This window comes from Aulostomus chinensis, chromosome 22 (assembly GCF_037954235.1).
Source record: "Aulostomus chinensis isolate RoL2024-O1b breed Wild chromosome 22, RoL_Achi_v1.0, whole genome shotgun sequence".
Classification (NCBI taxonomy): domain Eukaryota; kingdom Metazoa; phylum Chordata; class Actinopteri; order Syngnathiformes; family Aulostomidae; genus Aulostomus; species Aulostomus chinensis.
The window spans coordinates 24252501-24277600 of NC_141341.1; the positions used below are offsets into that span (position 1 = coordinate 24252501).

The 25100-nt window shown below is 40.0% G+C and overlaps 2 protein-coding genes across 13 annotated transcripts in view; both read left to right on the forward strand.

Annotated features, from left to right (window-relative positions):
* zdhhc18b (zDHHC palmitoyltransferase 18b) overlaps nucleotides 1-14263 on the forward strand; it is a 22576-nt gene extending 8313 nt beyond the window's left edge. For 4 of the 8 annotated variants that reach the window (XM_086192918.1, XM_086192924.1, XM_086192920.1 and 1 more), the window contains 2 exons: nucleotides 6994-7096; nucleotides 13227-14263. In XM_086192918.1, coding sequence (XP_086049044.1) covers nucleotides 6994-7096; nucleotides 13227-13583 — 460 coding nt within the window. In that variant the 3' untranslated portion in view covers nucleotides 13584-14263. Of the gene's footprint in view, nucleotides 1-2368; nucleotides 5572-6993; nucleotides 7097-13226 lie in introns of those variants that run through there. The other 4 variants (XM_086192919.1, XM_086192922.1, XM_086192923.1 and 1 more) reach the window with 3 other exon arrangements.
* An 8673-nt stretch (nucleotides 14264-22936) lies between these two features.
* Nucleotides 22937-25100, forward strand: part of arhgef2a (Rho guanine nucleotide exchange factor (GEF) 2a) — a 55269-nt gene continuing 53105 nt past the window's right edge. For all 5 annotated transcript variants that reach the window (XM_086192914.1, XM_086192916.1, XM_086192913.1 and 2 more), the window contains exon 1: nucleotides 22937-23227. In XM_086192914.1, coding sequence (XP_086049040.1) covers nucleotides 23165-23227 — 63 coding nt within the window. In that variant the 5' untranslated portion in view covers nucleotides 22937-23164. The remainder of the gene's footprint in view (nucleotides 23228-25100) is intronic.

Genomic DNA, 25100 nt, shown 5'->3' on the forward strand with positions numbered 1-25100 from the left:
ACAGTTTCCACCTGTTCTCCATTTATGAGAAGGGGTGTGTGGTCCTGTCTGTTCCTCCTGAAGTCCATAATAAATTCTTTGGTCTTATGGACGTTCATGGTCAGGTTGTTGTTTGAGCACCAGTGAGACAGTTCCTCTATCTCGGCCCTGTACACTGTCTCGTCCTCGCCACGGATGAGTCCAACCACGGTGGTGTCGTCTGCATATTTGATAATGCGGTTGGGTGGTTGGGTCGGAGTGCAGTCGTGGGTGTACAGTACAGGGCATACAGTAGAGGGCTCAGGACACAGCCTTGAGGGGATCCGGTGCTTAGTGTGAGTGTGGAGGAATGGTAGGAGCCGAGTCTCACCGTTTGTCGTGGAGAATGTCCGGGATGATGGTATTGAACGCTGAGCTGAAGTCCACGAAGAGCGTCCTACATAGCTCTTCCCAGTCTCCAGGTGGCTCAGCGCTGTGTGAAGCGTTTGAGCGATGGTGTCCTCTGTGGACCAGTTTGCCCTGTAAGCAAACTGGTGGGGGTCGAGGGAGGGAGGCAGTCTCTGATGTGCTGGGAGACTGATTGCTCAAAACACTTCATGATTACAGATGTCGGGGCTATTGGTGTATAGTCATTCAGGCTGTCTATGGCAGGTTTTTTGGGGATGGGGATGATGGTGGAGGCCTTCAGACATGGGGACGGTGGCATGTGTCAGGGAGAGATTGAAGAGTTTGGTGAGGATCCCTGCCAGTTGGTCTGCACGTGCTTTAATCACCGCCCCCGGCATACCATCGGGACCAGCAGCTTTCCTGGGGTTAACTGCCCGTAGAATTTTCCTCACCTCCTGCTCCTGGAGGGAGAGAGGTGGGGTGCTGGAATGGGGGGGGGGGGGGGGGGGGTACCTGCAGGTTTCTGGTGGTGGTCTCAAACCAGGCAAAGAAGCTGTTCAGCTCCTCTGCCAGGCTGGCTGGTTCCTGGCTCTGATCAGGGTCTGGACTTCATTTGTCATCCAGGGCTTCCTGTTGGGGAAGACCCGGATTTGTCTTTCCTCTGTGACGTTTTCTACACAGCTCCTGATGTAAAAGAGGACAGACTCGGTGTATTTGTCCAGATCCTGGTCTTCAAAAATGCTCCATTCTGTGCAAGTAAAGCAGTCCTGCAGCTGGAGGAGAGCGATTTCAGGCCAGGCTTTTAATGGTCTAATAAGCTGGTGTTGCTCGCCTCCTGAGGGGAGTATAGGCCAGGAAAAGGAGCAGGGAGAGGTGGTCTGATGGTCCGAGGTAGGGGAGGGGGATCGCTCTGTAGGCATGCTTAATGTTTGTATATGTAAAGAATACAGAATACAGAATCAGAATCAGATTCTGTATTCTGTAATTTATGTTTGTCTCTGTTGTAATTATGTTTTAGATGGTTGAAACTGTCATTGAACATTTCTTAAGGGGACCCCTGGAAACTCTGTCCAAATACAAGTTAAGTCAAGTCAGTTTTATTTTATTGCACCAAATCACAACAGTTATCTCATGACACTTTACAAGTAGAGCAGGTCTAGAACCACACTCCTTAAATTTACACCCAACAATTCTCCATGAGCAAGCACATCCTGCAACAGCAGCAATGAAAACCTTCCTTTTAATAGGCAGGAATATCGAGCACATCCAGGCTCATAGGGGACAGACCTCTGCTTTGACCAGTTGGGGGGAAAGAGTGCAGGAGGGCAGGGCAGAAACAAAGACAGATAATGGAGGAAAACAGATATACAGAAGGAAAGAGAGGGACAGAGATAAAGAGAGAGAGAAAGGGAAGAGACAGATGGACAGATAGGAACGTGAGCAGGTGATGCTGAGGGTGGCAGCTTGAGCCTCTTCAGGTCGGTAGCCTCCTCCAGCAGCACCAGGGATCTGGGATGTGGGGAGGCCAAAGGCTCCGGAGAAGAAGACGAGTTAGTAACACATACGTGTATGATTTATGTATAACACATATAGGAGGACAGAGAAGAAAGAGAGGAGGAGAGAGAAGCCTAGTGCACTATGGTAGATCCCCTAGCAGCCTAAGCCTATAGCAGCACATGTAAGGGCCAGCCTAAGCAGCCCTAACTATAAGCCTGATCAAAAAGGAAGGTCTTGAGTCTGCTCTTAAAGGTTGAGAGGGTGTCTGCATCCCAGACTGAAACTGGGAGATGGTTCCACAGGAGGGGAGCATGATAGCTGAAGGCTCTGGCTCCCATTCTACTTTTAGAAACTCAAGGAACCACAAATAACCCTGCATCCGGGGAGCAAAAGGTTCTTGCTGGATAATAGGGGACTATGAGCGCTGTAAAATATGAAGGTCCCTGATTGTTGAGGACTTTGTATGTTAGAAGAAGAATTCTGAATTCTATTCTAAATTTGACAGGGAGCCAATGCAGAGAAACCAGTACAGGAGAGACATGGTCTCTTCTACTAGTTCTCATCAACACGCGGGCAGCAGCATTTTGGACCAGCTGGAGAGTCTTTAAGGACTTACTGATGCAGCCTGGAGAAGGAGAAGGGAATTGTTTGAATTTTTTCTTGTGGATGCATTGATAAGTACAGCTGCGTATTGTCTACATAACAGTGAAAATTAATCAAGTGTTTCCTTATAATGTGACCTAGAGGAAGCAGGTATAGGGTGAAGGGGACTGGTCCAAGCACAGACCCTTGTGGAACACCATAACTGACTGTGGTGGTTTCAGAGGGAGTACGAATACGTTAATTTTGGTTAACACAACCAAGGTTTTTCTGTTAGACTCCTCTACAAGTAGAATTGGAGTGAATAAACTGATGTGGGTGGGGGACATACACAGTCTCCATGGAGTTTTGGGTGGGTAACTGCCCTAGTGGACGCACAGAGTAGCATGGAAGACTGCAGCTCTGCCTCCTGGTCTGAACTCTGGGTTGCCGTCTCTCCTAATTAGATCAGGTCTCCCCCCCCAATTTTTTCCAATTATCTATAAAACCCACTTGCTTTGCTGGACCCCCACCTCGCTAGAGGTTGAACGATGACATGCAGCTGAACATGTCATCGCTGGTCCAATTAGGCAGGGATCCATGGAACACACAAATGCACAAACCGACTCAGTATAATTTTTTTGTAGCTGGTGTAGTCGAATGTCATTACCGCCGACGTAAATAATGATTTTATCATATTTAACTTTGAATTTTACTCGACGTCGCTCGCTCTTGCCCCTGGAATACATTTGACAATGGTTGACAGTGTCACTAATTTCACGTTTCTCAGAATGGAACTTCCAGTTACCAGGGTTGTCTTCACAGCAGATGTGTCGCAGAGTGGGGAGAACCTATTAGAAACGTGAAGCGGTGTTTGGTCACTGACAGTAGGCTTACGCTTAGGACTATGCTTCCTTCGGACAGTCACCCAACTGCCCTGGTTTCCCAACTGCTCAGGAGCTGCCTGGGGAGTGCTAGTCGGGCCTGAACTAGAGGCTAATTGTTTGGATCCATCGGTGCCGAGACGCTGCAGGTCCAATTCAACCTCACTAAGCCTCGCCTCCAACGCTACAAACAAACTACATTTAAAACACTTATCAGTATCTCTAAAGGAGGCAGAGGAGTAACTAAACATTTGGCACACTGAGCAGGAGAGAGGAGAGCGAGAGGGAGAAGCCATCGTTAGCTTAGATTGGAGAGTTTACAAGGCAGAAAGACTGTCGCAACAAGACAGATGGTCTTTTAAACTTCGGCCAAATAAAGCAATTAGCAGTGATGCGGGCACTAAACGGGTCTGTTGTGATAAAGAGGGAACTAAGCCAAAAGGCAAAGCTCTCAATTTATCGGTCGAACTACGTTCCAACCCTCACCTATGGTCATCAGCTCTGGGTAATGACAGAAAGAACAAGATTGCGAATACAAACAGCCAAAATGAGTGTCCTCCACTGGGTGGCTGGGCTCTCCCTTAGAGATAGGGTGAGAAGCTTGGTCATTTGAGCGGGACTTAGAGTAGAGCCACTACTCCTCCATGTCAAGAGGAGTCAGTTGAGATGGTTAGGGCATCTGGTGAGGAAGCCTCCTGGATGCCTCCCTCGGGAGGTTTTCCGGGCATGTCCAACTGGGAGGAGGCCTTGGGGCTGACCCAGGACACGCTGGAGGGATTATATCTCTCGGCTGGTCTTGGAACGCCTCAGGATTCCCCCAGAGGAGCTGGTGGAAGTGGCTGGGGAGAGGGTGGTCTGGGTTTCCTAGTTGAGACTGCTGCCCCCATAACCCAGACCCAGACAAGCTGAGGACAACGAGATGAGGCAGGAAAAACTGCCTGAAAGTTGTTGAGGGGATACTTGATATGGAAAGATTCAACTTCTGAGATTTGACAATCAGAATTTGAAGAGATATTTTAAAATTTTATACAAGACCTATAAGACCCTTTGCAGAAGCACCATTAGTAGCCATGAGAATAGATGGGCATGAAAGTGTATTTTATCTCTCTGACACTGAATGTTTTCAGTACATCCTTATTGAAGAAAAAAAATCGTTAGTGAAAAATAATGATTGGAGCAAGGTCTGAATATTAGTTATGACTTATTTGGAGAATCCTTACTTTAGTTTTCAAGACTGTATGGAGCAATTTGGCTTTTTCCGGCAGGATTTCTGTGGATTTTTATAACAGGCATTATGTGTAGAATACAACAGGTAAAGAAGATCTGAAAATTTGAGTTTTTGATCTGGTATGATAAAAGTTTTTATCTCAATTTATGATATGGGTCAAAAAATTATTATTATTATTATTATAAATTATAAATTAACCCTAAACATAAAGCTAGGGCTACAATGGAATGGTCTAAAACAAAACATATTCATGTGTAAGACTGGCCCAGTCAAAGTCCAGACCTGAATCCAATTGAGAATCTGTCGCAAGATCTGAAAAAGGCTGTTCATAAATGCTCTCCATCTAATCTAACTGAGCTTGAGCTGTTTTGCAAAGAACGGGCAAAAATTTCAGTCTCTAGATACCCAAAGTTGGGAGAGACATACCCCAAAAAACTTTCAGCCGTAATTGCACCAAACAGTGATTCCACTTTTGCACACTGCACTTTTCAGTTTTTTATTTGTAAAAAAAAATTTGAAACCATGTATAGTTTTCTTTGTTCTTCACAATATATTTGTTTGTTGTCATAAAGTGACAAAATATTGTAAAGTTCAAGGGGTATGAATACTTTTGCAAGCCACTCTAAGGGCCACCAGCATTTGAGTGGGGTGAACACATTTTCTTAAGACAAGTGGGAAAGTGAGAGGAACATTGAAATATCAAAGGCGGAGGGGGAAATCTTAAATTGACTTACACGACCTGTCTATGTAAAACACCCAAATTTAAAGAGGTGCCATGATGCTTTGTATATCTTACTAAATTATCAATACTTTATTTTTTAATTTCTATTACCCAAACTATTGTAAATACGCCTGCTGCTCTGCTTTGTTTGTTTTTGTATTTTGTTATGTATTCACATAATTGGAACTTACTCATTGTTTGTGTTTTGTTTACACTGTCTTTTTCATATAAATTTCTGTTGGTGTGGTTTTTCTTTGTCAGTTTTGTAAAGTGTAGTGTCAGTAGCACTGTACCTGATTATTTGTTTTATTCATGAAATAAAAAGAATACTCAAAGTATAAAAAGCATGCTTGCTTTTACCCTAAGGTAGCTCAGCTGGAAAAAAAATACAATTAATATTAATTAATTAATATGTTTGACATATTCATATTTTTTAAGGTCAGCCAACATGGATTTATTTTCAGTCATCCCTCCACTGATAGTCTGGTAACATCTGGTTTAACATTAAGTAAATTAATGATCTTCTGACCCTCTTCCTTTTGATCTTACCAAAATGCATGAGGAGCAATAATTAGAGGTTAAATAAAACAAAGTGACAGTAGGTTTGACAGCTCTAATGTTGTGGGAAAGAGTCAGTCATTTCAAACAGTCTGCGAACACAGTGAAACTGAAATGTGTAGTAAGACTCTTACTGTGCAAGGATGTATACTGGAATTCAACTCTCCAAATGACAAATCTGATCAAGCTCAAGTAATGGCAATGCCTAGCGTGCGCTGCTCCAGCTTCATGGGCTGGACTCATTAATTCGGCTAGAGACATGAACTTGATTGATTGTTGCGCAGACGGCGGCACAGTGGTGCAGTGGTTTGCACTGTCGCCTCACAGCAAGAAAGTTCTGGATTCGAGCCCTGGCTTGGGCATGGGATCTTTCTTTGTGGAATTTGCATGTTCTCCCTGTGCCTGCACGGGTTCTCTCCAGGTACTCCCACTTCCTCCCACAGTCCCAAGACATGCTAGAGGGCTCTAGGTTAATTGGATACTCTGAATTGACAACTGTAGGCATGGCTGTGAGTGTGAATGGTCCACTCACTGTAATGCCCCCCCCCCCCCCATGACCCTTTACAGGGTAATGGAGGGATGGAAGGATGTTGCACAGACATGTTTCCACTCAGCTGCTTGTTGACCAACCATGATATAACAGTTCAACCCCATATACATACTGTATGTAAACCACAAACCAGACCACTGCTACACTCTCTGAGACTTACTCAACAAATTAAGACATTCACATTAGAAATCATTTACACTGAAATGGTACTCATAAAGTTAAATCCTCTTGCTTTTCTCTTTTTTCAATACTACACATTTGTTTTATCTTCTACCAAAGATATAAGAAAATACTTGTTTTTCAGTGTTAAAGTTTATTAAAGGGTTTTAACTCCATTACATTTTTAATCAATCCCCAACCCGAATAAAACAAATTGTTGAGCATTTATCATTGGCGCCAGCATTCTCAGTGCATTTTATTGTGTAATAATCTTTGCTTATGTTCACCTCTAATATAGTGTCGTATTTACGTTTTACATTTACTCTGTTGTTTTCAATGCTTTAATTACACAGTGAAGTAAAATTACACAAAGTTGTCATGGAAGCTTTGTTGCAAACATCACACATCTTACCTGGCAGAAAGTGTAATTAATTGCTCCTTCATTTTGCAGTTTGATCAACAGACGAGGCTTCCTGCCCACAGATGAATCTACACAGACCATAAGCACAGACACTGAGCTGCCCGTTCTGGCTGGCAAAAACAAGATAAATGTGGTAGGAGGGTCTCTTCAGCTGGCTCTTGGCTCGCAAGAATTCCCTTTTCCCTGTGCCTGCAGCCCTCAACTCCTATCAAAATTCTCCCTGTGCTTGACTGAAGCCTTGTTGCCTGTTGTAGCCCAGTGTTTGTCTGCTGCCTGTTTTTCACTGTCAATGGTGCTGTGAATCAAAAAACATTAAGTTTGATGACTGACTAACAACATAGGCTCAAGCTTCTTGAACTGCAAGGTTGCATTGCTTTGGTCAGTGTTATCAATAACATTTGTAGCTGATAAAGTGGATATTTAGATGAGCTACAAAGTAGGTTAACGCACATTGTTATCATCAACCATTTGTGTAACATTAGCAAGCCTACAGAAAATGGCTAACCTGCACATCAAACATTTATCAGAGTTGGACTTGGGTTAAAGGAAAGGAATATCTCTTACATCTCCTCTCAACCTCTCAAGATAACGTGTCACTATTGCATGTGCCCCAGGGACAATGTTTGACACTATCAGTAGCCTAAATACAAGTTATTTGATCAAAACAAGCACCTTTGACCAATATTTGCTTTAGTAGCATCAAGTCGAGTCAATTGTCAAGTCAATTTTATTTGTATAGCCCCAAATCACAACAAAAGTTATCTCATGACACTACAACTAGAGCAGGCCTAGAACCACACTCCTTCAATGAATCTACACCAACAATTCTCCATGAGCAAGCACATCCTGCAACAGCGGCGATGAAAACCTTCCTTTTAACAGGCAGGAATGTGGAGCAGATCCGGGCTCATTGGGGACGGCCTTCTGCTTTGACCGGTTGGGGGGAAAGAGAGCAGGAGAGTGGGGCAGAGACAAAGACAGATAATGGAGGAAAACAGATATACAGAAGGAAAGAGAGGGACAGAGATAAAGAGAGAGAGAAAGGAAGAGACTAATGGACAGACGGGGACGTGAGCAGGTGATGCTGAGAGTGACAGCTTGAGCCTCTTTAGGTCTGTAGCCTCCTCCAGCAGCACCAGGGATCTGGGATGTGGGGAGCCCAAAGGCTTTAGAAAAGAAGACTAGCTGGTAACACATATTAGTATGATTTATGTATAACGCATACAGGAGGACAGAGAGAGAAGAGAGGAGGAGAGAGAAGCCCAGTGCACCATGGGAGATCCCTCGACAGTCTAAGCCTATAGCAGCATATCTAAGGGCCAGCCTAAGCAGCCCAACTATAGGCCTGATCAAAAAGGAAGGTCTTTAGTCTGCTCTTAAAGGTAGAGAGGGTGTCTGCTTCCCGGACCTAAACTGGGAGATGGTTCCACAGGAGGGGAGCCTGAGAGCTGAAGGCTCCGACTCCCATTCTGAGAATTCTTTTCTATTCTGAATTTGACGGACAGCCAATGCAGAGAAGCCAGTACAGGAGAGACATGGTCTCTTCTACCAGTTCTCGTCAACACGTGGGCAGCAGTGTTTTGGACCAGCTGGAGAGTCTTTAGGGAATTATTGATAAGTACAGCTGCATATCATCTTCATAACAGTGAAAATTAACCAAGTGTTTCCTTATAATGTGACCTAGAGGAAACAGGTATAGGATGAAGAGGACTGGTCCAAGCACAGAGCCTTGTGGAACACCATAAGTGACTGCAGTGGTTTCTGAGGGTTTATCATTAGTTTGTACAAACTGAGATCGACCAAGTAAATATGACCTGAACCAGTTTAGTGCAGTTCCTTCAATGCCAATGACATGTTCCAGTCTCTGTAGAAGGATATGATCAATGGTATCAAAAGCTGCTCTAAGATCTAATAAGACCAGTACAGAGACCAGTCCCTCATCTGATGCTAGTAGGAGGTCATTGGTAACTTTAACTAGTGCTGTTTCTGTGCGATGATGAATCCTTAACCCTGACTGGAAATCCTCTAATAGGCTGTTGCTATGGAGAAAGTCACAGAGTTTTTTTAGCAAATGCTTTCTCCAGAATTTTGGAGAGAAAAGGAAGATTTGATATTGGTCTGTAGTTGGCCAAAACTTCTGGATCCAGGGTTGCTTTTTTGAGAAGGGGTCTAATTACTGCCACTTGAAAGGATTGTGGGAAGTAACCAGATAATAGCGACACATTGATCATATCTAAGAGGGAGGTGCTAATGAGGGGTAGAGAGTCCTTAAGTAGCTTGGTTGGGATGGGGTCTAGAAGACAGGTCGATGGTTTAGAGGAGGAAATTCTTGTACTAAGCTCATGAAGGTTAATGGGAGAAAAACTTTCAAAGTGTATGTTAGGTCCAACAGCTACCTCTAAGGTTTCTGCGGTTATAGGTGCCATGTTGTCAGCTGGTGGCAGGAGGGGAATTAGTTGAAGGAATTAGAATTGCAATTAGTTGATATCTCCCTTATCATGTGTCATTGTCAATGCTGTCACAATTCACCCCAACAATAATTGACATTGGTGCATGGGTCATGGGAGGGTCTATCCAGAGTTTGCCAGAAAATGTATCTCATGGTCTTTCCTGACAAGCACCACTAAAATCTTTTTTTTTCTGTGGAGAGAATTATTTATATTTGGCACATATATTAACTAAAATAACTAATATTGAAATCGTAAAATATTAAATATGCAATAATACTAGCCACCAATTCATTTAATTTCAAAGGTCATGGTCAGATCTACAGGAACTTAAAGGCCTGTTAACTGATGTTTGTTTTTGCCAACTTTTCTGGCTTTGGTTGGAGCAACTCTTAATTCAAAGGTGTCTAATGATGAATAAGTGACAAACAGAGCAATATTTCAAGCAAAAAAAGCTTTAAGTGTTAGATTTAGTTAAGTGTGGCTGGCTTTCCTATGGACCACTGAACTGCCCATTCATTTTCAGCTTTGTAGAAATGAACAAGTCATGTTTTAAGGTTTTGCTCATATATGTTCCATTTAATATTTTCGGACAGGATGTTTTTAAAAGGCAGGAAGAAGGCAAGAGTTGTAGACTGAGACACTGAGCTCAATCCTCCTTACTTTTTTCCTCAGGTTGTAAGTGGTATTAAAGGATATAAAAGATAGTGTGGAGAGTTGTACAGCAATTCCTTCTCAAAAGAAGTTCCTACAAAATATGTTTCAATTTGAGTCAAATCACTCTCTCATCAACGAAGAGAGAAACTGGTCTTTTTAGTTTACAAAGCATGCATGCATATATATATATATATATATATATATATATATATATATATATATATATGTGTGTGTGTGTGTATATATGTATATATATATGTATATATATGTGTGTATATATGTATATATATGTATATATGTATGTATATATGTGTGTATATATATGTATGTATATATGTATATATGCATGTATATATGTATGTATATGTATATATGTATGTATGTATGTATGTATATATGTATATATGCATGTATATATGTATGTATATGTATATATGTATGTATATATGTATATATATGTGTGTGTGGTGTGTATATATGTATATATATGTACATGTGTATATATACAGTATATGTGTGTATCATGTGTGTATATATATGTATATATATATATATATATATATACATATATATGCTCAGTCGTCCAGAATTATTCATATCCTTGCTAATTCTTGTGATTTTTTCATTTAGTGATTAAATAAATGCATGTTTTCAAATTTGTGTATTAGCTTTATGTGACCAACTATTGAAAGAATGACAACAATACAAAATTTTTAAAATATTTGTATTTCTGGGTTATTTTATTGATGGAATTCCAAAAAAGGCCAAGTTCAAAATTATTCATACCCCTGACAATATTTCAACAAATATGTGCCAAATGTGGTCATAAATTAGAAAACATGCATTTATATCATCACTAAATGAAAAAATCACAAGAATTAGCAAGGGTATGAACAATTTTGAGGATGACTGTGTGTATATATACTTAATTTTTTTATATACTGTATATAGAACAAATGGCTGCTTTTGAGCCTTTCAGACTTCTACAAAGATGTAAATTAGAGGCAGAAAATTAATTTCAAATCCTTTTATTGCTGAAGCAAGCAGGATATTAACACAATAATCATCCTTAACATATGGCCAACAACAATGAACCATTAGCTTTTTAAAGTAATAATAATAACAATAATAATGTGCAAAACCGTAATTCTATCATCCACCTATTTTGTTCATCATCTCATCTTTGAAAACAAACAATGAAAAAACAATTGCAAAAGAATGAGGTATATTGTGTGGGGCACGAATTATAAGAACAAAATTAAGATATTCACAAGCCCCTACTGAAAGTCAAGGCACCATTGGTGGTGGTGGTGTTTTTGTTTTGTTTTTAAAATAAAGTGCAAACAATAAAGTTAACGTACAACTCTTTTGCTCATCTTACATCTTTGAAACAAACAAAAACAAACAACTGCAAAAGAATAAGCTAGTGTGGGGCAAGAATTATAAGAACAAAATTAAAACATTCACAAACCCTTTCCTTTCAAAGTGAAACCATGTCTTATTCCCTGCATTTTATTTCTGAAAAAAATCGGTGATTATCGGCCAGTTTCGGCCAATTACTGATTATTCTCAAACGGGCTATTATCGGCCGATTTAATCGGCTGGCTGATAAATCGCTTGGGCCCTAATATATATGTGTGTGTATGTATGTATGTATGTGTGTGTGTGTGTGTGTGTGTGTGTGTGTGTGTGTGTGTGTATATGTATATGTGTGTGTGTGTGTGTATGTATGTATGTATGTATGTAATGAACTGAAAATGTACTGAAGCTGGATTTTTAGCCTTAAAAAAGGTGTTTTCCTTTTGAGCTGATATGAATGTATGACAATGGTCTTGTGAATATGTGATTGTATGTGATATACTGGAAAAGCTGCAAAGCTTTTTTGTCTGTTTTGTGGCGGTATCTTTTCCTATCTCCTATCTATCTTATATTATCATGTATTACCCCTAAGTTGGTTTGCATTTTAATGGTCAAAATGTCAAATTATTTTGACACATTAACCTAGTCATCATCTTTTCCTATATATTCTCTCCTGTGTGCCTCTGTAATTCATGTTTTTCTGATTTCCATCCTGTACATCTTGTTTTTATACTTGTCTATTTTGCCATATCTAAGATGTACTGACTAAAAAGTAAAAATAATAATAATAAAGCATGCATATTGTCCCTGCAATTCATGAGCTGTGTGTATTCCTATTCTCTCCTTTACTCACCCTCCCAGTTTGAATATCTGAGTATAACGTGCATTCCAGGAGAACAGAATGACCTATACTCAACCCCCTAACCCACCCACCACCCTCATGTTTCCATGCATCCCGTCATAATTTGCTGTGGAAACACATTTGTACTGTCTCTATATGTGCCTGTGTCCTGCCTCCACACAAGGAGGAAAATGCTTGAACTTTTCAGCATTTTGCACTGGTTGAATAGCCACATTTAGAGCAGAAAAATATGCATTTTTTTCTGAATAAATGAGATAACTTCTCTAAAAAAATCTAGTTGTCTTATTGACTGGATTATCACTTTGATTCAGTTTTTCTTTTCGAAGTGAATGCAATACACTTCCATAGATATACACTGTAATTCACTGAAAACAAAAATGGCGCAAGAAACCCATCATGAACCCATTGAGTACTGGATTCAAAATCACAATGAAAATCAGAGAGAAAAAAAATCACAGGCTGAGTCAGCTTACCTGAACTTAATCAGGAAAACACGGATCAGCAGCACGTATGCCTCTTCCCTGTGCCTCTAGGCACTCCTGTTAGCGTTGGGCATGCTTCCGATGAGATGGTATTATGTGGCCAGTGCCACTTGGTAGGAGTATTTTTCTTTCTTTGAAGGTGTGCCATACTCCTCCATCAAAGGATTTAGACCAAGTCACTTAGTGCAATCGTCCTTGGGCTAAACTATACACTAAGATAATTCACCAGGTCTCATTTACTAAATAGGCATCCATGTGCAGATGTAGAGCATGAGCGATTTGGAAACTCGTGCTTCTGATTGCATGTTTTGCTTGTGTGCACTCACAGCTTGTCACTGGTTGATCTCATACTGCCACTGTTTTGTTCACAGAGGTGATTTAACACTGACGTTCATCCTGTTATTCATCAATTTATCTTATTTTTCTTTTTGTCCCTTCCTCTCTCTTGTGCTTCAGCAGTGCACACAGGGAACTAAAGGTCTGCTGGAGTCGGCCACACCGCTCTTATCCCCCCCATGTCCTCAGGGGAAACCTCTGTCAGCTCATACCTGCCCAAATAACAACCCTGCGGTGAACCCTGACCCCTCACCAGATCTCTCCACAAACTGTGGGGCCCACTGCACTACCAATCCTAATACAGGCAATATCACTGTTCTGCGTGTATCAAAGAAACACACAAAGAAAAGTAAAAAAGCTCCTTTGCGTATTTCTAATCCCACTCTAGATGTCCCTCCTTTCACTACCTTTCCAGGTGCGGGCACCGTCTCCAATGGCAGTGGACAAACAGATGCCAGGTCGTCCCCTTTGCTCTGATTGACTAAATGGCTGTCACAAGTGAAACCAGATATTGGTCTGGCTTTGCAAACTGAAATGAATTGAATTTACTGAAGGCACTGTATCAAGTCACTGAACTACTGCAAATCGTGAAGATCAACAGACTGAATGGCTGTTCATATAGCGTGCTGCATGATTAGGTATATTTGTAGGTCATCCCAAAAGTTTGTATTATCATGGATTACCTGGATTACCAAGGCTAAAGAAAATCTTAATCAGATTTTGGATTATTGCAAAAACTCATTAATTTCTGTGGCAAAGATAAGTGACTTTGAGACAGAGGAATGGATCTTCAAAAATACTATATTTCAGAGGTTTAGGACTTTTTCCTGCACCACTTTAATACTGTGTGATCAGGTTGCATTTGGAATAGAGGACAATGGAGGATCATTTTTGTGTAGAATGACCAGCACATGAAAATAAGGCTTTTCAACTGGTGTTCAGAGAAAGCTATTTTTACCAATGTAATATAGAACTTAAATGCTTGCAAATCAGATTTACCAAATATGTTTAACATTGGCATTGATTTTTCAAGAGAGCTTAAAAACATGAGTAGCTTGCTTGCAAAGCTTTTTTGGAGGGTGAAAATTGCATGCATCTTTAAAACAAAATTCACATATTAATGTAACTTGTGAGCCAGTTTCTCTAAACAGCAGAAATTCATATATATATATATATATATATATATATATATATATATATATATATATATATATATATATATACATATATATATATATATATATATATATATATATATATATATATATATATATATATGATTTGTTAAATGATACTTTTGGTCATCTGTTTTATTTATTTTATACAAATATAGATATAGCCCTGAGTGGTATGCTGTTTGAAGCAGTATGTTTGCCTGTGCTTCACCACCCCCTGCTTGTCATTTATTCATTGTCATAATAATAATGTTCTTTGAAATGTTCACCTACTGTGCTGGCATACTTCATCTCGGCAAAAGCAATACCTGTTTCACTCCCCTTCATAATTGTTTTTTCTGTAAAATTTGACAAATAAAAACACACGTATGTGATCAGCAAATATGTCTGTTTGGTGAAATAAACAAGTTCCATGTAACATATCTGTATCCGGCTTCCTCCCACAGTCCAAAGACATGCAAGAGGAGACTAGGCTAATTGGATACTTGAGCTGAAGCCACCAAAAGTCACCCCAATGATTGATGTCAGTGAGAGGACTGATTCTGACTTTTTCAGCCATCTAGAAATTACAGAGCTGAGACACAAGACCCCAAAACCCCTTCCATGTTTGTTGCCAGAGATATTGTAGTAATGACAGTGCACCTCCTTTATGAAAAAAAACAACTGCTGCTGTCTTTGGGGATTGTGTTTTGGTGTATGTAGCCCAAGTAGAAACACCAGAACCGGAGTGCGGAAGTCACAGACCCTGATTTTGCCCAGTTTCACAAGGGAAACATGGAAGGGGTTTTGGGGTCTTGTGTTTTAGCTCTGTAACTTCCAGATGGCTGAAAATGTCAGAATCAGTCCTCTCACTGACATCAATCATTGGTGTGACTTTTGGTGGCTTCAGCTCAAATGAAACCAGAGAAGCAGGGCCAGACTTTGAGGAGCCCCTGAGGGTTAGTGGATGCCCTGGGACCGTGCTTGGGCCCCTTAGCACCTAGATGGCTGAAATTCACAGCACATGCTACTCTTGGGCATTATACTATGTGTGTAAAATTTGGTGTATGTAGCCCAAGTAGAAACACAAGAGCCCAGATTTGATCCTCAATTCTGCTCCAAAAGGCTCTCGGAGTGCAGCAGTCACAGACCCTGATTTTGCCCAGTTTCACAAGGGGATAGTTTTTTTCTCTTTGAACCTCGGAAGTTGAAATTTTAGTATGTTGTTCTGTCCTCCATAAGGATCGCATCTGTGGTGGTTTGACCCCCCCTAAGTCCTTTCTGCTGTCCGTAAAGGGCGTGGCAAAGTACAGTAAAGTCTATCAATTAAGCATCATAACTTGATCAAAGTTGCTCCAAATGAGATGAGATTTCTGGGATGAGTTCACACCTCTGCCACAAACCAATATTTTAAATTTTGAAGCCCCACCTCCTTCCTGAAGCTACTTCCTGTTTGGGAGGGGGTTATAGAATTATTCCACCAGATTATGATTTTATAAATTTTAGAGCCCTCACAGTTCAAGTTTCAGGTCTGTATCTACTGTAGAGGCCAAACGAGAGCAAAAGAGCAACAGGGTCAAAGGGTCAACAGGCCTCATGTCTCAGTCAGGCCTCAAAGGGTTAAGTGAGCCTTTTGGAGCTCCTTTGAAAAAAGGCCTGAAACCAATCTTGTTCCAGGACAAACATGAAGAATGATCTTTGGAACATTTTCACATCTTTAAGACCGCCTTGACTCCTTTTTATAGCAGGTGTCACTGAACAGCACAAAGCCTGCGATTTCAGCCCATCAGGCCTCATTTCTGATCAATTGTTATTGTTTGAAACAAAGCTTAATATAATTTTTTTATTTTCATTGTAATCATTTTGAACATTTGATAAGAGAAAAACAATAAAAGCATTTGAAAAGGAAGGATCAAGGTGTTGTTGTACTGCAATACCTACTGTACAGCATCAGAGACATTCAGTTATTGATTGCCTGAATGATTGATTTACCCATGAAGAGGAACAGCTTTGTTGGAGCAGTAAAAATATACATATCGGAACGAAAAAAATGTTACATTTGAAAAGAAACTACATGACATTACCAGCACAATATATGAAGAACAGTTAGGATAAATTTAACTTGCCAAATAGTTTGGATTTCTTTAATTATATCCTTGATTAACCCAGACATAAGTGTGGTTTGTTCCACTCAATAATAAATCTGTAAATATAGCGTGAAATGATGGAACTAAAAGGCCACCTCTGAGTGCATGAGATAGCCTCTGTGACGGATGTGACGTCAGCAGACCACGCCCATTAGTTTGAATCATTGTTTATATTCTTAATGCTGATTGTTCGATCTATAACGGTTACAAATGTACTTTGTTGGTAGAATAAACATCCAGAAATTGAATTAATTTGTAGATTGTCTTATTAATCAAAAGATAAAGTTTTAAAAATATTTGGGTTTTTTTCCTCGGAGCGTGCGACAACTTCTGGATATTCTCAGAAGAACGGGGGCCGACTTTCACGGAAGCGGATGTATGGAATTATTTTTATTGAACAGCTGTAGTCAACAATCACACAAACAGCAACAAACTAGCGTAGCTATTTTATATTTTGATGGTAATTCCTTGGCCAATAGGTTTTATATTATTTGTATTAGTCAACAATCCCACTAATATATTATCAACTCAGATAACGACGCAATGTAACGACAAAATACAATGACATAAACGCCATTTAGGTTTCAGTGGTTTTAACCATAACGACTGCAAAAAACTTGGAATGACGCTAGTAGAGTCCTAAGCAACCACCATAGCAACAGTAGAAACCGAAAGGTGAAAGATTCATCGTAATAACGAACAAACCAAAGATTATACACAAGAACTGAGCGAATATCATGAAAATAAAATGTACATTTCTCGCTAGAAATGTCCTTAGAATGCTTGATTAAATCAAAACTCTCATGGAATAAGGCCCTTTCCTCCGAAAATGACAAGAGCGGCCGCCATGTTTTTTGCTTTGAGAGGCCCGCATGAAAGAGTCACATGACCTACCAGCGCTCCAATAGAAAAGAATAGCGGGAAAAAACGTACACATTTCACAATTTTTAGGCCTTCATCGTAGAACTGATACGTTTTGCACTGAGTGCAGCAGTCACAGACCCTGATTTTGCCCAGTTTCACAAGGGGATATTTTTTTCTCTTTTAACCTAGGAAGTTGAAATTTTAATATGTTGTTCTGTCCTCCATAAGGATCGCATCTGTTGTAATGCAGTACACACTGTACAGCATCAGAGACATTCAGTTATTGATTGCCTGAATGATTGAGTTACCCACAAAGAGGAATAGCTTTGTTGGAGCAGTAAAAATATACATATCGGAACGAAAAAAAATTACATTTGAAAAGAAACTACATGACATTACCAGCACAATATATGAAGAACAGTTAGGATAAATTTAACTTGCCAAATAGTTTGGATTTCTTTAATTATATCCTTGATTAACCCAGACATCAGTGTGGTTTGTTCCACTCAATAATAAATCTGTAAATATAGTGTGAAATGATGGAACTAAAAGGCCACCTCTGAGTGCATGAGATAGCCTCTGTGACGGATGTGACGTCAGCAGACCGCGCCCATTAGTTTGAATCATTGTTTATATTCTTAATGCTAGATAAAGATAAAGATAAGATAAAAGATAAAGTATTGTAAATTTTTGTTTTTTTTTTCCTCGGAGTGAGCGATAACTTCCGGATTTTCTCACAGAAGAAGGGGGGGGGGGCGACTTCCCCGGAAGCAGATGTTTGTAATTCCTGGGGCACTAAAATCCATTTCATATATTTTTTTTTTGAACAGCGAATATTATGGAAATTAAATGTATATTTCTTGCCAGAATTGTCCTTAAAATGCTTTTAAAAAAAAATCAAATCTATCTTGAAATGACGCTCGTCCGTAATGGCTTCCTTAGCAACCAGCATAGCAACTGCAGAAACGTGACACTGTTACGACTCTCTTCCGAGAGGTGAAAGATTCATCGTAATAACGAACAAACCAAAGCTTATACATAAGAACTGAGCGAAAATTATGAAAACAAAATGCATATTTCTCGCTAGAAATGTCATCAGAATGCTTTATTAAATCTTATCTTGGAATAAGGCACTTTCCTCCGAACATGACAGGAGCGGCCGCCATGTTTTTGTTTTGAGATGCCCGCATGAAAGAGTCACATGACCTACCAGCGCTCCAATAGAAAAGAATAGGGGGAAAAAAAACGTAACCATTTCACAATTTTTAGGCCTTCATCGTAGAACTGATACGTTTTGCACTGTGGACAAACGTAGCCTTTTTACGTTTTGACATGAGACTGGGTTGATATGGGCAAGAACCCAGTGCCTTGCCTGTTGGCTGCCAAGTACGCTAATATTTCACAATGAGGCTGACTAATGGACTAGGGAGCAAGTTGACTGTTTCTATTTCAACTTCATAGCCATGCTGTAACCAATGGCAACACAGGTTTAGACCATGAGAAGTATGGGCTTTCTGTGAATGTTGCAAAAGCCCCTCTGGCTCCTCCTCTGACTAGAAACATCCCAGACAAGTATCTTGTACATCAGCTGCTTAGTTTTCTTGTTCCTACCTCTGTGATATCACTTCCTCTTTTGTTTTGAAAATACTCCCCTCTCATGTCAGATCTTGTCAATCTTGTCTTGCCCTGATTGGTGGCACCTCTTTTCTACACTTTTCCCTCTTGAGCCTTTTTTTCTCCCCTTACACTTTGACAGTTCCTCTAAAGATATCTGATGGTTGCTGATCTACCTTTCTTTTTGACTCAGCCTCAAGCTGTGACTTTTATAATTCTGAGATTGTGTGAACTGACTTTCTGCATAGAAAAAAATTACAACATTCAGCAAGCAGCACTGAGCTAAGTCCAAGCAATATGAGAGTCTAGTGAAAAAGAATGGCTTGTTGCTCAAATGTTGATGGGCTTGCTGTAGGCCACATGTCTAGCAAAGTCCCACAAGTTCTTTTTTGACATGCTGGAATGAAAGACTGTCTGATGGAATTGAACTTACAGCTTTCAATACACAAAGCACGACAGTTTTTTCCCCCAAAAAACTTGAGCAAAGTACTACTTGAGCTCTCTGTGATAACCAACAAAAGAAGGTTTTCTATGTGTAAACTTGCATTAATGAATGTGGAATTTTGCCAAGAGTATGATTAGATCAATAATTCAAGTTTCACCAGGCTTTGTCTTATTCCTATCAAAGAGTCCGAACAGCACATCCCTCCAGAACAGTTTAATTTCTCCTTCAATATTGTTAGCAATAAAATTACAAATATTCATCCAGAGGTTTTTGACTATAGGGCAGTGCCAAAATAAATGAGAACTGTTTCGGTACTTACAGAACAGAAAGTGCATTTCACATCAATGTCTCTTTTACATCTCTTAACAACATGTCCATTTGGAGGATAAAATATATGAATTAATTTAAACAAAATTTCTATAACTTTGTTGGTCAACAGCTATTGGTTGGGTAAAAACCAGACATTTTTAAAGGTCAATATTGTCCATGTATTTATTCTGCTATTAGACCATGTATGGAACTGTGATAACATCCATTTTAAACAAAAATGTAATCAATTTATTGTTCTTACCATGGTTACAGGACAAACAGATTGGAGTGCCAGTCAAGAATAAGAGGAATAAATGTAGTTTTTCCACTCCTGTTTGAGATCTAAATAGCATGCAGACACCTCCTTGTTGCTCCTTATGATATTTATTGGGTAAAAAGTTGTGTTTGAAGAGACCATGAAAGGAAGGCCTGACTGTGAAAAGACGACAGTTTTTTCGGGAATTATCAATAATGTAGTCACAGGCTAAGAGGAAGTTTAAACCACCCAGTTTTGAAAGAATATGGGATGGCATGACATTCCATATAGAGTTGGGATTTTTAAAGAATTACTTCAACCAATTTATCTTAAAAGTGTTATTTAAGCTGCAAAATTCTAGAAAATTTAGACCATCGTTTTTGTAATCATTCATTAGAGCAGGTCTCTATGAGTCAATTTTTTTTCCACAAAAATTTGCAAAGCAACTTGTCAGTTAATATGACTGATGTCCATGTACAGAGACAGTGATGCTTAAGTTAAGTTTGATATTCCTTCTGCCAAAGTAGAACTGTACCCCTAAAAGAGAGATCCTGTAATAACCACTGATTTTGCTTTTTTTTTTCGTTCTTTGGATAATTGGTTTGAAATTTAGAAAAGTTCTTCTTTGTTGGTCTTTGGTTATTGTAATGCCGAAGTAAACAACTTCATTTTTGACTGGGATCAAAGCACACAAGTTTGCCCCTAAAAAAATGTAGCAGTGACATCATGAGCAGAATAAAGTGTCCAGTGAAATTATATATTATGAATGCATCACGATAATTAAAGCAAATAAAAAAAATTGACTTTTGAAATTAAATGACTAAAACTTTTAAGAAACACTAGCTTTGAAAACTAATCTCAAGAAGACATTTGCCAAAGACAGGACATGAATCGTTCTTCCTCCTCCTTCTTCTGTCCTTAAGTTCAGCAACATACTGACTGAGCATAAGAGCAATAATTCAATATATAAGAACAAAAACTGTTGCGTAATGAGATTTCACTAATACACCAGTAGAGGGTGCTCAATGGCAACAAATAGTTGGCAGACCCAACGCAAAAGAAATTTTATTTTTGTGAAGTCTATTCATTGTTGGAGTGACAAACAAAATTTCACGTCAGATACCTACTGCAATAACATTTTAACAAGAAAAAAATAACTTTTAAGATAATATTTTATTGTTGTTGTACTATAACCACTGTTGAACAAAAATAGGAGAATGTGGGAATTCTGATATTTAGTGTTTGGGCATTTTATCTGCCACTTTATATGGCACTCACATTTCATCGACCAAACACGCTGCTGACTAGTCTGTTAAACCGGCATCCCATGAGTACTGCGCATGCTAGCTATCTTTTCGTTTGGCCTTGGTGTCTCTCAGTCTTTCTGTTTCCACAGATCCACCAGAGCTCCAACCACCGCCTGCATTGCCCCCCCCCCACTCCCCCTTTATTCCCTACTGTTACACCAGCCCGCGCTCCCCTCCCATGAACCAGTCTGCCATCCAGTCCCCCATCAAGCTGGCTTGCTCTCCCTGCCTCCCCTTCCATGAACCAGTCTACCATCCAGTCCCCCATCAAGCTGGCTTGCTCTCCCTGCCCCCCCTTCCAGAAGCTTCCTTCTTCAACTGTGATTAACATTTCCATGTTTCCCACATTTTGTATTGTAAACTGTTTTCTTGTCTGTAGCAACATCTACTGCACGTCTGTCCGTCCTGGGTGAGGGATCCACCTCTGTTGCTCACCCTGAGGTTTCTCAGATTTTTCCTGATGTGAGGGTCTAAGGGCAGAGGATGTTGTTAAGATGCCATGTGAAGCCCTTTGAGACAAACTGTTTGTGAAAACGGGCTCTACAAATAAAATTGCCTTGCCTTTTCTGTTCATGCTAAGAGGAGCTCACACCTCCCTTAATACAGTATGTAAGTGTCGCTGTCAAAAACAGCCCAATGTCAGGAAATCATTTTGAAATTCACTGCAAGCTCACATCTCTTGTGTTAAACATAATATCTGAGCCAGCGCAAACCTTCGAATGACTCAACTGAACAGCAATGTCTGCTAGCATGCTATAAGCCACCTTCAGCCTCCAATGACTGGCAAAGTCACAGCTACTGACTACGACAGACTATATTGACAAATATTCAATGAATAATGGCTAACCTATCAACTGACCAAATAACTCACTAGCTGATTGACCAAAGCCATGTGTCTGACAGATTAGGGACCGAATCTGATCAAAGCACTGAATAAGGGAGTAGCACTATATTCCTCCAATGATGTGTCATGCATTAGTTAATCAAATAATTTTCCTTTTCATTTTTTACCCAGGTGTTTTTAGAATTATTAAATTCTGCCCTTGACTTTTCAGTGGGTGGCACGGTGGTGCAGTGGTTAGCACTGTTGCCTCACAGCAAGAAGGTTCTGGATTTGAGTCCCTGCTCGAGCACAGGATCTTTCTGTGTGGAGTTTGCATGTTCTCCCTGTGCCTGCATGGGTTCTCTCCAGGTACTCCAGCTCCCTCCCACAGTCCAAAGACATGCAATTGGGGACTAGGGTAATTGGATACTCTAAACTGACTGTAGGTATGAATGTGAGTGTGAATGGTTGTCTGTCTATATGTGTTGGCCCTGTGATGGACTGGACCCTGCCTCTCGCCCATAGCCGCTGGGATAGGCTCCAGCCCCCTGCGACCCTTAATAGGAACGAGCGGAAGGACATTTTCAAGACAAAATGCAAGACAAAGGACCAAAACTTGCGCATCAGGGCCCATGTTTGCAAATAACCTGTTCACCAATCAAATATAGGAATTATACTTTCAAATGCACACCAGCTGTTGTGACAAATTACTGTGATTTTGCTTGCTTTAGTGTGAACAGTAAAACTGTAGCATTTTGAAAATGGTTTCATATTGGGATGTTAGTAAGAGCAAATAATAGCTGAACACACTGTGTGTGTGTGTGTGTGTGTGTGTGTGTGTGTGTGTGTGTGTGTGTGTGTGTGTGTGTGTGTGTGTGTGTGTGTGTGTGTGTGTGTGTGTGAGTGTGTGGGGGTGGTGATGATTCAGAAGTCAGATTTCTCTCAGGAACAGACACTTCACTAGAAGCAGAAGCACATCACAGTTGGCCAGTGTGGAAAGATTTTTGCTTATTTCATTTTTGGTTGCAATCGGAGTGCTACACGCAGAGACGCATAGAAACGTTACAAGTGGATATTTTATCTCCTGACATTCAGACAGTTTTTTTAATCTGTCATTTCGACCAAATACGACTGTTGCAATGTCCAGAGTTACCAATCTGTCCAAACTGCGGCAAGAGAGGATGAGGGAGATCAACCTACGGGTGAGTTGGCATCATGTTCATCACTGAGTGTAACATTATCAATAAAATCAGCGAATGGATTCTGCCTCTCTACAAAAGAGTGTTTTAACAGGCACCACATACATTTATTTATCAAATTTTGGACCGATCTAATTTGAGGTAAAGGGCACCTCACTGTCTATGTATTTGTATAGTAAATAAATAAGTTAGTTACTGAGAAAACTATTTTTTCTCTTTTCCTGTTTCTATTCATTACTGTTAGTTCCTCTGATATTGTCTGTTTCTGCATCTGCAGGAAGAAACTGTTTCCTGATTGTGAAACAGGCCCTGCTCTTTACACCAGTAACAAGGGCCTCTTGGGCCTTTCCTGCTCTCACACCAATTCTAATCTAGTTATACAAGATAACTATGTATGTATTTGTGAGTGTAGGTGGTGTTGTGTTTGCTTGCACACAGTGTGCCTGCTTACTGGATAGTTGACTATGGCAACTGTTGCCATAGAAATAGTAATGTGTGTGTGTGTGTGCGTGTGTGTGTGTGTGTGTGCGTGATATTATTGCTCTATTTGAAAATATTAGAGGCCTCAAATGTGTGTAATGTATACATTACATTACATTAAAATGGAACTTGAAGAGCACATACCTCTGCCAAATTATTCCATTAATTTTTTTTGGTAAGCAGATGTGCCCAAAAATCTTAAAGTTAGTCGACATTTGGCAATGTAGTTTTTGTGCAATTCTGCCAACAGGCAGACAAACCTTACAAAAAGTGTAAACCTTTTGGCAGAAGAAATATAAAGCATTCAGGATGAGATGTACAGATGTGAGAAATTTACTGACATGTACAATCAGTTTCATAAGAATGAAACAAAACACTCTGATTAGTGCATTTTGCTCAAGAGATTATGCTCCTCACAATGTGTTTGCATTCTTTCCCATTCATTCTCACTGTCAGAGAAGAAACTGTTTGGCATTTCCGGTAATATGTTGGTCAGGAAGACTAAATTTAAACTACAACTAGGTTCCAGGTAGCCCCACAGGAAACAATCTGGGTTAGTAGACCACTTACTTTCCAAAAAGTGGAGCAACTTACAAACAAATGGAAAATGCTCATATTTGCAATAAAAATATTTCACTTTATGTTATTATTCAAAAACACCTCTTACAGAAAAAACACTATATTTACAACAATAAATGTGAGGGCTGGATTTAGTGCAATTAAATGGTGGCTCCTTAAATAACACTCTTTAAAAAATGGATTGGTTTTGGAGGGTTCTCCGAAATGGGAATTAGTACAAGCCCCTCCCTAGACTCAAAAATGTTAATCTCTTCCTGTTCCTTCATTTGAACATTTAGCCTTGGTTTGCGAGGCAGCTGCTTTTGCAATATTATGACATCACCAGATCATGCAAAAAAGAGCTTATCTACCTTCAGGTTATTTGTTTGGGTCCTTAACGTCAGTGGCTAAGCACAGTAAACATTTTTTGAGAAAATACAGACCTGAGGAAGTAATCGTAGATGCTGCTATGTCATCAATTATATCAGAAATGAAGAGTATTTAGTCTCTGAATGAAAGTGCAAATAACTCCGCGAAAGACTTTTCTCCATGAAAAAGACGTTTTCACTTCTGTACAGACTCCATCCTTATATCAGTTTATTGAACCAATTGGTTAAAGTTTGCTAGTGATGGATGGTAATAGGGGGCAGCATGGTGGTGCAGTAGTTAGCAGCATCCCCACACAGCAAGAAAGTTCAAGGTTCAAGTCCTGGCTTGGGCACGGGATCTTTCTCTGTGGAGTTTTCTCCCTGTACCTGCGTAGGATCTCTCTGGCACTCTGGCTCCCTCCCACAGTCCAAAGCCATGCAATTGGGGACTAGGCTGATTGATACTCTAA